Here is a 14,124-nt window from a genome sequence, read left to right on the forward strand (position 1 = left end):
TGTATTTTATACTATTTATATATATATATATTTTTTAAATTTATTTTAACTTTGTCTATGGAATGTAATCAATTAATTCATTCAACTTATGTTTGTGTTGTCTTCTCAATTTTAGTTTTAGCATTTCTCCTTGTAGTACCTAAATCAGGTTTAATCGATTAAATACAGTAACAGTAATACAGTAACAGTAATACATTGACCTGACGTCATATTGAGCCGCCGTCTGCAGTGATTTGCGATTTTCCGTTCCTCTACACGTTATTACGACAAAGAAAAATCATTTACGGCCGAGTCGCTAGGATACTGCCGTCTGGTCACGCCTCTTTCCCAAATTAAACCATTTTGATTGGTCTTACTTCCCCTTGACATCTTGTCGTTAAGCGGTAGCGGCTGTCGCGCCACCATGTCAATAAAACTGAAATAGGACCAAAACACTTTTTGAAGTGGCGTATTTTGAAAAATATACGATGTGGCGCGACTTTATTTCATTTGGAATGAAAACAGCAACTACATAATGCATTGAGCCAAGGAAGAAAACCCAGCGAGGGACATGCTTGTAAGTTGTATTTCATTTTTAACAGCATCCGCTAGCTTGACGAGACTGTTTTGCTAGCCTGTATATATCAATTTTTTTTTTTTTTTTACTACAGTAACATTTTCAATCTTTAGTTAGCATTGGCTCTAGAGTTATCCGTTTTAAGGTTTCGCGCTGGGTACAATTTGCCACCGATAGACCGTTACAGCTAAGACCGTTTTTCTTTACGTTGAACTGTTTATGTCATACGTCAGGGTTTTCCCACATATGCTTTTGTTACTGCTTGTACCAAATAATTGAAACAAGACTTTATGTGGTGTTCATGACGTACCTTGACCACCTTTTTGCGTGTATTTAATACGATTAATATAAAACCAAATCAGAGTTAATTTCCATGTTGACGTAAATATTTTACTACTTATTTTATTTGATAATAATTGTATTAATTATTCTAAAAATAACCTATGATCAAATAGCTACTGTTCACAGCGTGTATGTGAACTAATATCCTTATATACCGCAGAATTTTATTTTGATTTTTTTTTTTCAAGTAACTTTGATGCACTCGCTTTGTCTGACCACTTCAAGATGGATGCAGAAATGGATTCTCAGAGAAGGTAAATAAAAAATACACGTGATATTTGAGTGGATGCACTGTGCTCATTTATTCATTTTATTTTGTGTTCCAGTGTGACCGGTGATAGCCAATCTGAAGGCAGATCAGCTGAGCTCTTCTGCAGAACACCAGAGCAAGATGGAGATGATTTTTCACGGGCTGACACGGCCTCTCAGATTTTTATGGACTGCGGGTCTTTAAGCGATTCTTCGCTTGCAAGTATTAGAAGTAGTCCAGCCCTTGCGCAGTGTTCTAATGGCCAAAAATCAAAGAGGCTCAGTTCTCCCGGCCCTCACCCTGTGAAAACAACCTGTGTCCTGCACTCCTCCCATCCTAAACCGGGCTGTTGCGCAAGTCCGAGGAAAGGTCTGTCGTCCAATGACGTGGAGATGCCAAGTCCCAACAGCCCTGTTGGTAAAACACTGCTCATCAACAACTCGGCAGGAGATGGCGGCGCTTGTGTCGAAGAGTGTGCAGAGGCTCGGGAACACAATCGCCAGAACTTTGTCTCAGAGCCCGACGAACACTCAGCCGCAGGAACCAGGGATATTGTGGCGAGTGATTGTAGCGACCAATCACTTTTAAAACAGGAATTGATTATCAGCCGGACAGGTGCTACTTGTGAAAGGTACTTATAACTTTTCCTCCCTTGCAGTTAGAATTGCAAGTAGGTAGAAAATTGCTACAAAGTTTCTGGTAGATTCCAGAAATACAATATAATTCCTGGTTTACATCCTTCCATTCCTATTCGTTAAAATCCAAAATAATTCTAACACTGCTACGAGTTGTCATTTCTGACCACACTGCTCTTTTGTCTTTGCAGTGTTCCATCCCCTGTGCGTGACGCCCCCAGAGCGTGGCTGGGGACCCCCATCAATGAGCTGAACAGGATGCCCCAGTGTGCTCCTCCACTGTCTCACCTGAAAGCCGTGCCTAACCACACTGTCACAGTAAGGGTGAGTACACCATGTGACAAACATGATTAAACAGCTCTCCAACAACTGTCCTTGAGAATACATCTCGTTTGCTCGTCAACGTTACAGACAGATCTCCTCAGAGAGGGAGAGGTGCCTGTCCCGTACCCCGGCAAGTTCAAAGACGCGTGGGATGACGTGACAGTCAAGATGCCTTGCTCCGAGAAGAATCTCTTCCCACTGGAGACGGAGGTCCAAAATGCGCATGCACTTCAACCCAAACGTAAAGATTGAGTTGGAGTCACTAAATTGATAACAACAACAAAAAACGTGTGTTGTAGGATGGAGGTGGGGTCCAGAGTCGGTGGGAGTTAATCCACTCGGCCTTGCAAGGAGGGTTTAAGAGTTCTCTGGATGTGAGGGTAAGTGAGACGCATTTGTGGAGCACGTGCATCGCAATGAATTAGAAATAATTTTTATTATCCATCCTTGTTATTTAAAGTGTTGCCACATCCACAAGGTGGCAGTGTTTGCAAAAATATCACCCTCTACTTTATCTTCTGCTCCTTTGTGCCACAGCAGGTTTGATATCAATGTCAATGTTTTGCTGCCTTCCCCCAGGATGCTATCTTGAGATACAACACAGCTCATGCCAAGAAATGGGACTTCACTGCTCTCAACCTCCTTTGCACCGAGGTGAGCTGCATGCTTGAAAAAGTCAAGAAAATAACTTGGAAGTCAAACTGAAATATTATTATGACCATCTAGAATAATAACAAAGGATTTATTTTGCTAGTATTTAGGGTAGCATTTCATGCATTTCAGTGTCTGTTCTCAAGTTTTATAAACTCAAGCCCACAGCTAAATACAGACATTTTTAACCCCCCTCCCTCGCTCCTTGGACTAATGTCTCAGTGCAAGGTGGAGCTTGAGCGATCGATGGGCTGCTCGTGAGCTACTTTATTGCTTTATCCAATTTAATTAAAAGGGTCCATCCCTTCTAAAATGATGCTAAGTAAGGCCTTCCCAAGTTGCCCTTCCACTGACTGTCCTCCATTGTAATGAAACTCGGTCTTTACTTTGCATGCTATTTAAAAAAAAAAAAAAAAGATGCTGTGAAAGCTTTTTTGCAAAAGGTTACAAGAGAAGAGGTACGTTTTTAAAATGGGGATCCACTGTCTAATAATATACTGTGTTGCTCACTTAACGCCATTCAATTTATTCAATTTAACTAGCATTCATGAAGTACTGAATAATTGTCCTGAGTCCCCACAGCCAAGCTCCACTGATTGACACGTCCCCCCCTGTGGCTGTAGGGAAGATGATTAAAAAAAAATGATACAAATTGGGATGAGTCTGTAAATTGCCGTCGTGTTTCTCTCCTGCCAAATGAAACTGTCACCGTGTCACTTTCTGATAAACGTCTAAGGGCCCAAGCATGGAAGCGGTCCAGGGTGGAGTACAGCTGACGCCCCGAGGGAATACACAAACATTTGTGCTTCGTCAAGCGTTTCCCACTTGTTTGTCAAACACCCACGCTTAATTGTCATTTCACTCACCAGTACGCGGACTGGCAAACAGTTAGCCGGTGAACGGCCAGCTGCAAAGGCGAGCTCGCAGACAGTCGACTTTTTACTCTTCTAACTCTTACATCACTCACCTTTTATAAAGGAGTCACAAATATAAATGAGTATAGCGACCCCAAGTGGACATTAGTAATATTGGTACCTCAAATGCAGATTGTGTTGGTGAAACAATGTAATTTATATAGCCAATTAATGGGACAATCGATAGGATAAGCTATTCAAAAACACTTGACAATTGTATAACTTAATCAATTCTATTCATGACTGAAATCCTTTGCTGTGGTCCTCCTAACCCAAGTTGAGGCCGTTTTAGGTCAGCAGCTCTAACCGTGTGCGATATCATATTTCTACCCTCATACCGTCCGTCGCCACGTCCGCCAACTATCAGTCCCACGGGAGCGTTTTATGATGCCTGCCAGCTCATTACTTCTGACAGCGGTTAGTCAGACCTGCTCCCTTGACATATAAAACGTTCTGCGGACAAATTGCCCAGCAAAGACTTTAGCGTTGGAAATCAAGCCACCGTGCCGCTCTCGATCTCTCTCTTACCGCGATTGGTCATTTGCATTTTGCTCCAGAAGGTCCATTTAATCAGCCGCTCTGCTTACCTTGATAGAATAAGGCAAGTGATTGATGACGCTGACATTTGAAGCCAATACGCTCATAAGTGATTGCGTTGTAAATCTGGCTGTATGACCGAGTAAGTGTGTTTATTTTAGAAGGAATTGCTGAGGCAAGCTGGAGGCTGAAGTATGTGGCCGCTCCTTTTCCAGATTGATGTCTTTTCTTTTCCCCCCCCCCCCCCCCCCCCCCTACACAGATAGAGGCCTTCCGTTTTTGTGACGCTCACCCCAAATTGTGTCGAATGACGTACGAGCTACTCGATTGTCACTCCTCACTTCCGTCAAGCTTTATCATGCATGTTTTTTGGTGGACATGATGAGACCACAACTATAATTAGCAGTAGATTTTTAAAGCTCGTCATAACTTTTGCCATTTGAAGAAAAAATAGCGGATCCGAACTTTGTTAGGCAAAAATGTCAACATCATTCCAGCTAATACTAAAATGTCTTTTCATTCATTCCCCACTCTTATTTTTTTTGCCCTCTAGTGTCTGGAGCATTGCGAGGTTCAGCACCTTTACGAGGCCGTGCTGCCTTCCATGGTCACGCTGGCACTGAGTGCTCCGCGCCTCTGCACCATGGTACGTCATCAAAATTTCATGACATATTTCACAACTTAACCAGGGACCACTGGAATTTCACGTGCGTCCTTTTCAGTGCTTTGTTAATGGAAGATTCCATCAGATTGCTGTCGTAAGCCTTGACCCAGATGTTCCCGCTCCTGTTATTAGAGCTGCTATTGATCGGCTAACCACGGCAGCCTTGGGAGGCTCTTTAGCTCTAATCAGCCAAGATATATGAGCCCGCGTGTCTGACTGGGAGAACATGGGCGAGCGAAAGAAAACACGGAGCTTAATTACTTCTTCGCATTTACTTAATGGAGCCCTTCTTGTCTCTTCTGCTTGTTAGATTGCTGTACTAATTATCCCCCCCCCCCCATTAGCATTTAGTCTCTCCTTATAATGGTACCCCTCTTCTGATCTGTCTGTCATCTCGATTGCCATGATCCTCACGGTCTCCCCCTTTCTTTATCGTTTTTGGTCTCTCCCTCAGCCAATCCCCCTGCTGAAGTCACGGATGAACCATTCCCTCACCATGTCTCAGGAGCAAATCGCCTGCCTTCTGGCCAACGCCTTCTTCTGTACATTCCCGCGACGCAACTCCCGCAAGTCAGAGTACTGCAACTACCCCGAGATCAACTTCTACAGGTGGAAAAATCCGGCATTCCCCACGAGCAAAAAAAAAAATTCCATAAGGGGGCACTAGTGCCTTAAAAACTCTCCCTACAGTTTCTTATTTATTATCACACCATAGTCAGTAATAATATTTGTTCTTTATTTAGTATTTGGTTGATTGGGACAGTCTACCATTTTTTTTCTGCTTAGTTGTGAGTTGTTTTTTTTGTTTTCTTTAAATATGATCCATAATATAATTCATAAACAAGCACGAATGGCTCATTAGGTGATATGTGCTGGATAACCACATTAAATTAGCGTCTGTCTTATTATATTTACTCCTTACCTGGCGGACACAGTCCAGGTTTCGCATCAATTTTCTCCTCGTCTCTTTGAGGAGCCGTCCCCTTGTTAGCGAGAAGCTTAATAACATCCCGTCTGCTTGTGTTCTTACCTCATTATGAAGGTGCATAACATCAAATAACATTTTTCAATTTTTTGTGTCAGGCAGTAGAAAAAGCCTTGAGAATCCCAATTAGTAGTGGTCCCGATGTATATTTGAGTCTTGCTCCTTCTATCATCTGTCATCTGTGTAAGAAGGTTTTCCTCCCTACCACATCAGATGTTAGCAGCAGGCTAAGTGAAGAGGGCTGTGTAATAATGTAAGCATCGATTCCTGCAGTCCTATCGCTCGCTTGCAGATACTCGGGGCCCACCTTCACTATCAGCATTTTATCCTGCGGCACAATATAGAACCCGGTCTGTGAGACGATGAGACGAGACAAGCAACGAGGTCCAAAATGGACCGTGGATCGTTATTGCCCCCCTCCTCACTCCCCCTTATAATTGAGGGAGTGTCCGTCACTTTGCTTATTGGCTACAGTGGCGCTCCGTCTTGGACAGGCAGCGCGGCAAGCAATCTGCTGATTGCTTTTTTGGCAGAACTGTCGAGGTTTGTCCTCGTTAAGTGATGGATATGTTGGAGAAGGAGGACGGGAGGCTGAGATGTGGCTCTTCAGCTGCTGTTTTCTTTTGCTTGAGAAGGAAATGAAGTGGAAAACATCAAGATATGATTCATATAGACATTTTTTGTGTGTGTGTGTTTGTTAATACAATTAAAATAAATCTATAAAGTTGGTTATTTCGATAAGAAAAAAAAAAAAAAGTCATGGCTCGTCAGTAAATGTAAATCTATTTTTTTTTTCAGCCCTGACAGATTGTGACAATTGTTTTGATTGAAACAACACTTCATCTGTATTTTCTTGCAGGTTATTTGAAGGCTCTTCATCACGAAAAATTGAGAAGTTGAAAACACTCTTCTGCTACTTTAGGAGAGTTTCGCAAAGCAGTAAGCATCAGGAAACCATCCAGATTCAAAACAAAACATACAATTAACATTTTGATTGTTTTTGTTTTTTTAGGACCAAAGGGCCTTGTGACATTCACAAGACAAACTGTGAACACGCTTCCAACTTGGGAGAAGTATGACTTTTTTTTTTAATTAACTCTTAATTTCAAAATATACAACTTGACACCCACAAAGCACATTATGGCATTTTGACAAGTTTTCATTTTCAGCCCCCCCAAAAAAGATTAAAGATTATTTTTTATATATGCACATACCCTACCAATAAATAATATATATATTTTTTAGTAAAATTTTCAAATCAGCATTGAAAAGTGTCTTTTCCTTTTTCAAGCTGCCAGACTCAGCTGACTCGCTTACACATCACCTGTGAGGGGACAATTGAAGCCGATGGTTACGGGATGCTGCAGGTATAAAATCAATTTTATATCAAATCTGTCCAGTTTTGCAACCATTTTGTCACTGTGGCTTTCTTTCAGCCCTCATATGTAATTTTTTTTTTGACACAGTCATTCTGTGTCTGTTGCATTGGATTCCCCCATTTTTTTTCTCTTTGACTTTGCTCTCATTGGTCTGGACATATCAAGTGTCATTTCTAACTGTCGCCCGACAACTGGAATTATATACACGAGTAACTCAGGGAAACATCGAGAGGATAGCAAGGACCAAAACTGGTGTTTGCATTGAAGGGAAAAAACAGATGACGAGGGTGTAGCATCTTACTGGAGCGACCCGGCCCGGGTTCAGGAGTCCTTCGTGCTGTCATTTTGTCAAAGGAGGTGAGATTGAAGGATATGGAGGATGAGGCTAGGGGTGAACGAGGTGAAGAGAACCGGTTCAAAACCAAACACTCGCTGTCAAACCGATTGACGTGGCTGCGGGCCAGTGAGCAGGACCCTCCCTCTCTGACAGACAGCAGCATTTGGATTCAAATGTCCTCTTATTCTTGGTTTACGTGACATAAAATCAAAAAAAATAATCAGTTGTAAAAAAAAATGACAGCATGGTTTACGAGTTTTGATACGTCCAACATGCATGATTTTGCTTCCTCATTTGATTATTCCCAAACAGGAAGCAAGCATGTGATCTTTATCTGTATTAAATGAGCACAGTGGGTGGCAGGAAATAAGGACATACTAATTGAGTCATTTATCTGCATAACTGGAAGTTTAATCTTACTGTTAGTCTCGACCGGTATCGAGTAGACAAGACTGTCTCCGTTTTTTTTTTCCTTTTTATTTTTTTAGATTAAGGAAAAGAAAAGCTCTTGGAGCCTCTGGTAATGAAATGTCCTTTTTCCTCCTCACAAGGTGGACTTTGCGAACCGATTCGTAGGCGGCGGCGTCACCGGAAACGGCCTGGTCCAAGAAGAGATCCGGTTCATCATTAACCCCGAACTCATCGTCTCCCGTCTCTTCACTGAAGCACTGGAGCACAACGAATGCCTCATCATCACAGGTTTCACTTTAATGACGATAGATTTCCGTAATCACTGTGGATTTTATGCCATTCTTAAAAAAATCTATAATAATTGTATAACACGCTTCATATTTGTGTCGAGCGCCACCGAATAGTGCTTTAGTAGAGCAGATAAACGACAATCTGGTCCTGTGATGCCACCAAACACACACAAACCCTTTCATTGTGCGCCGTCAATGTAAAAATCGACTTTAGTCTTATTAAGTAGCGCGACCGGCGACACAGTGGCGCCGCCCTGTCTTCTCTGCGACATTCATCTCTTTTCCAAGTCACCTTCAGTTGTTAGTCACCGTCCTCCTCCGAGCCTCAGACCGTTCCTCCCTCCCCTCCTCTTCCTTCCTCCTTCTCCTCCCTTCCACTTAACTTTATTACATTTGGACAGAAAGGAATTTATAACCGCACTAAGGTCAACGCTCCACTAATGGAATGGGCCAGTTACGCCATAGATTTGTGAAAAGCTCGCACAATATTCTCTGCACGCACGATGCCCCTCTTTGCTATGATTCTAATCCAGCCGTTGGTTCACCTCGCCCCCATGACGTACATTCCTTACTTAACGCGGGTTTTCCCGTACCTTTTCGACGTCGGTATTCCTCCGTTGGGGGCGTTGTCGGATCGGAAGGTAGAAGAACGCCGCCGTGTAATCTGGTGATGGGAATCTTGATGGCAGGATGCCGGGCAGTTTCCGGCACAAATGACATCAAGGTGATTGGGGAGGACAGCGAGCGGCTCGGCTCCCTTGTCTGTTGATACGGGCAAGGATACGAGATGATGTTGCTTGTTTTGTGGAAATGAATACTTCTTCATTCTCTTTTTAAGAGATTCTTAATCCTGAAGAATGTGCCACAGAAATTCTATTTCAATTGTAGGGCACCATGCCCCCCCCTAGTCACAAGCTAGTTTTTCATTAGAAAAGTGTTCACCGAGTACATTTTGATGCCATTTGCTTGAAATAAAATCAATGGCAAGAAAGGAGAATGCGGCAATTGGAGTCAAGTCAAAACTCAACTTTTCTCAGTTGTGAGGAAGGTTAAATGCAAATTCAGGGCCTCGGGTCTCTCAGACTCGATAGTGGGCATATTTTCACTTTTCATATTTTGACACGAGACTGAATGAAGTCTGTTGACCGTATGTCTGTGTAGTAGCTCCTTTTATTTGAGCCATATCTTCCCACTAAGTCTGGAAGCTTTTTATTTTAACCCCAAAGCAGATGACTTATTAAATCACAGGCTTCTATTGATGCCAATCCAATCCACTAAATTTGATTTGCGATACAAAGTGCTGAAATAAATTGACGTCCACTTTGTGTGCTCTCACTGCGGATTACTTACTGATTTTATTATTATGCCTCAGCATTAGCGTTGCCTCATGAAGATGACACAATTTTGTGAAAGCCTGCACTGAACTCGGGGAGAAATTGGTTAGACCTCTGGAAGCAGTGTTCCATGTTTTGGACCAAGTTTGTTGGGAACGACTTCAACTCTATTTCCCTCTGTGTTTGTTTCTACGTAGGTGCTGAGCAGTACAGTCGATATTCTGGCTACGCTGAAACTTACAAGTGGGATCAGTGCTACAAAGACGAGACTCCCAGGTATTCGTTGAGCTCTTCGTTGAAGTAAGAGTTTGAAACGAAAGCGTTACTTTTTCATTTGAAGGGATGACTGGCAGAGACGATGCACAGAGATTGTAGCCATTGATGCGCTGAAATACAAGCACTTCCTGGAACAATTTTTGCCAGAAAAGATGACGAGAGAGCTCAATAAGGTGAGAAACTGATTTTCGATGACGCCTAAAACCGAGAACCCTCGTATACGGTACCTTTTTAAGGAAATCTCATTTCTGCTCAACGGGTTCTTTTGTATTTTAGGCCTACTGCGGATTCTCCCGAAATAACGCCAACAAAAAGCATCTGTCTGCAATCGCCACCGGCAACTGGGGTTGTGGAGCTTTCGGTGGAGACACGCGACTCAAAGGTACTCTGCTGGTCACCGTTTCTGAAAACACTACAGAATACCCTCTCGACCCCCCCCCCCCCTCCCCCTCGCTCAATTAGTAGCCGGCTTGTGTGTCACTCATCCGTTTCTTCCCACCCGTTATCGATCCGCTGACACACGTTTATGCTTGCCATTAAAACGCCGATTGAGCACCGGCAAGAAAGAGCATAAATCGCATCTTCTGTGGACTCGCCGCTACATCACTCTTCATAAGCGAGGGTCCCGGGGAAGACTTAACACTTTCACATTTTCTCCAATTGCTAATGGTCGAATGTGACGGTTTGACCAATATAAATTCAGTTCACACTCAGGTGAGTGAATCAAGTAGCATCCTCAGGGATCAATTTAATTGAATAAGGACCAGGTTACAGACTTTTCTTTTTTTTTCCCCTATGTTCGCTGGAGTTTTTTGCCGATAACCCATGCCCATTAAATTCAGAATTATCTTAGCATTTTATGTCCACATACTTCCGACATGAGCCTGAACCATATTGTCGCTGTAAAGATTACGACCCTTTTCAAAGTGATGTTTTGAGTTGTGCGTTCATTAATCTGGAGTTAATACCCAACCATGAAATATTTAACACTCCTAATTTGCTCAAAGATGGAAATCCTCATCGCGAGCAAAAGGCATCCCCCGACTTGGATTATTGACCAATTACTAACGAAGCGCAATTCCTTACATCGTGCCATTCTCCATTTGTTTTTCGTCAGCGCTGATTCAGCTGATGGCTGCGGCAGAGGCGGGCAGGGACATGGCGTACTTCACTTTTGGAGATGCTTCGCTCATGCGAGATGTTTACGACATGCACACTTTCTTGACTGAGAGACAAGTCACAGTGGGTAAGGCTGACAAGATTTCCTTTCAAACCTATTCATGGTGAAACCTCTAAAGTTGAACAATGTAGGAGCAGAAAAATTGTGCCTCTTAAATATCTGAAACGTCATCTTTTGCTTTTTTGTGACACTGAACCGATTTTTTTTTTTAAATGTCGGAGATCCACACAATGAGAAACAAAATCATTCAGATATCTAAACAGATGAGACCGGCATCCTCGGGATGGTCCAACAAGGATTGTTTGACTTTAGAGGTTCCACTTTCTCATTAAATCCAGCGCCTGCCTTTTATGGAGCTCCACATCGTAGAGGACACAATAAATGGAACTAGGGACGATATTAGCCGCCATTGCGCTTGTGAAGATTGAGGGGCTTGTCCTTGCTGCCACTATTAGCACGCCAGTATGAGTTTAAAAAAAAAAAAAAAAAAGCAGCCCATGTGCATGCTAAGTTATTACACCTCATGGGCCATGTCTTTCCCTCGGGCCCATCCATTCAGCGCCAGAGTGGATTACAGGTGACCCCAGACTATCGCACTCCCTCGCTTTCCTTTTTTTTTTTTTTTTCTTCCTGCTGACATTTATTGAAGCCTTTCAAAGAAATTCTCCTCCAGCTATCCATTTTCTAAAGTGGAGCTGCGGAGACACACTAGCACGAGCTCAAACTAGCTTTCGTTTAGGTTTTTGGTATTTTTCATTCTCAACCTGTTTGTTCTCTTTGTCTCTGTCACCCAAACCTCTCCAATTTTCGTCCTCTCTGTTGTTTTCCAGGGAGGCTGTATGGCCTTTTGAACCAATACTCAAGTTTGGTTTGCAAGAACTGCCGCACGACCAGACCCGACGTTAGCTTGTACGATTTCATCCACCGGTCTCTTCCCCCCGTGACTGCCGATGCCTTGGACTCTGCTAAGGACTCTGGGATGTCCCCTCTAACATCAGACACTCATTAAAAAAAAAGAAAAAAACAGTCCCGCCCTCCAGGTTTGGAAGCCTCAGTCGTGTGCTTACAATCACTCTGACAAGTGCATCTCAGTAATTGAAATATTGTGGGAAAACATTTATTTCAGTAGTTCAACTCAAGTGAACCAAAGGTTGCCAGGAAAATCAAAAATCTGATTTTTGAGATTTCTCAGTTGCGAAATGAACTTTTCAACAATATTCTCATTTACTGAGATGCACCTGTAGCCACGCTCCCTTTAGGTTTGTGATTTCTCCAACGCGCAAACTACCAAAACACAGCCTTGCCTTTTTTTGCTGGTGGTGAGTGTATTACAACAGCCTTGTAGTTATCACCTCACGTGGTGAAATGATTCCACTTTCTAGCAATAGTAAATCCTTGTTGCTGTTCAGCCTTTTTTAATCACGCAAAGGTAGGTCGTGGAATGTCAAGTTTCCATTCACATAAGGTTGATGACAGAACTCCACCGAGGCTAAACTTTTAAGTAGCTATACTAGCCCTGATTTGGGGGTGGGAAGTGCAAAAACAAATTTGCCATGAATAATGTAGAACAATATTGAGAAATAATCTTACTGCATTTCCCATCAATATTACGATTTAATATTTGATTTTTTTTTTTCCCCCAAGATCCTCTTCCCATGTATTATTTTTTTTTCAACAAATACAGGCAAAATGTTAATCTATATAACAATAAACAATGTGTTTATTATACATAAATATTTTAGTCTAGAAGCAGGTCCAAGAAAACGTATACAACAACAGTATGGCAACTTGTTAAAGTACCTCACAGTGGAAAAAGGGCCGTTTATTCACGCCCGTATAATCTCCCAAATGCATGTTTGTGGACACATACTCGAAAAATGTGATGACACTCCATTGTTATCAGTATTATCTTCTATTTTAGAAAAAGTGACCACGGAAGAGGCTGTGAGTGACAGAGATGCTGCGCTGTAGTCTATGCATGGGTATACAGTATGTCTTATCAAATATTCTAAACATATATGCTGCTCTTTTATAACTTTGTTTGACATACTTGATTTCAACAGAAACGACAGACTATCATTCGTTAAAGGGGAAGTCAACCCTCCGACTTTCTTTGTCGAAATATGTTCTGTGCGGCTCAGTTTGTTGATCGTGAGTTGGTGTTCTGATTGTTTGGTTTGTGGAATATAAATGAAACAAGGCAAAATCCACCTGTTTATTAATCCATTTCAAAAGGCGGCCATTTTACCACGTGCTGTCGACTGAAAATGACATCACGGGTGTCAGGTAATAACCAATCATGGCTCACCAGTTTTCTGAAGCTGAGCCATGATTGGTTGGGACATCTGGCAACTGTGATGTCATTTACAGAAGTGGCAAAATGGCCGCCCACTGAGATGAATAAAACAGGTGAATTTTGCTACTTAATGTAATATTATTTTGGGGTTGGCTTTCCCTTTCTTAAAAAAACAACAACATCCCTACATGTACAAACTGAGGGTTAATGGAAGAGTTGCTCGTCAAACATTTTGTTGTTTTTACACAGCATTCTAGAATACTGTAAATGATTGATGGACACTATTTAAAGATGCTTTGGATACATCTCCGAAAACGCCTGTAAATGTGTCGCATAATATTGTACTGTAGGTTTTTAAGTTGCCCTCTTTTTGTTATGGTTTCTTAATTAAAATATATCCTGTTCAAGTCGCTCCTCCACTCTGTAATTGAATTATTCATAGGTCATTGAGAGCTAACAAACTTTTATCGCCAGCTCTTCAAAGCATGCTTCGGCATCGCAGATCCGTCACTTGATTTTGCCAAATCATGCATTATTGAATGACGCCAAATGCGATTGATTTCCACGAGGCCGCGCGTGCCCGCAGCTCCCACGGCAAATTAAATTGGGCCTTCATACATGCTTTATTAGATGAATTAGACTTCCTAAGTACCGTCACGACTTGGAAATCCATAAACGGCACCGAGGCTTGGCTCCCCCTAAGTGGATTACACATTATACGGCTCCAAACAAGACTTTGGTACAAAGTCACTTTGGGGATGTC

At 42.3% G+C, this 14,124-nt stretch overlaps 1 protein-coding gene across 1 annotated transcript; it reads left to right on the forward strand.

Moving 5' to 3' along the window:
- The first annotated feature begins 350 nt into the window (after window positions 1-350).
- On the forward strand, window positions 351-13,768 carry parga (poly (ADP-ribose) glycohydrolase a). The gene is made up of 18 exons (XM_085921326.1): window positions 351-556; window positions 1,087-1,152; window positions 1,225-1,779; window positions 1,975-2,107; window positions 2,195-2,317; window positions 2,407-2,487; window positions 2,687-2,761; window positions 4,763-4,855; window positions 5,328-5,482; window positions 6,718-6,797; window positions 6,871-6,931; window positions 7,150-7,225; window positions 8,126-8,273; window positions 9,807-9,885; window positions 9,950-10,058; window positions 10,162-10,267; window positions 11,003-11,131; window positions 11,896-13,768. The coding sequence occupies exons 2-18, from the start codon at window positions 1,124-1,126 to the stop codon at window positions 12,072-12,074; spliced, it is 2,211 nt and encodes a 736-aa protein (XP_085777452.1). The 5' UTR covers window positions 351-556; window positions 1,087-1,123; the 3' UTR covers window positions 12,075-13,768.
- The last annotated feature ends 356 nt before the right edge of the window (window positions 13,769-14,124 follow it).

The sequence above is a fragment of the Syngnathus leptorhynchus genome, chromosome 10 (genome assembly GCF_054491065.1).
Source record: "Syngnathus leptorhynchus isolate UIUO chromosome 10, UIUO_Slep, whole genome shotgun sequence".
In the NCBI taxonomy this organism is placed as follows: domain Eukaryota; kingdom Metazoa; phylum Chordata; class Actinopteri; order Syngnathiformes; family Syngnathidae; genus Syngnathus; species Syngnathus leptorhynchus.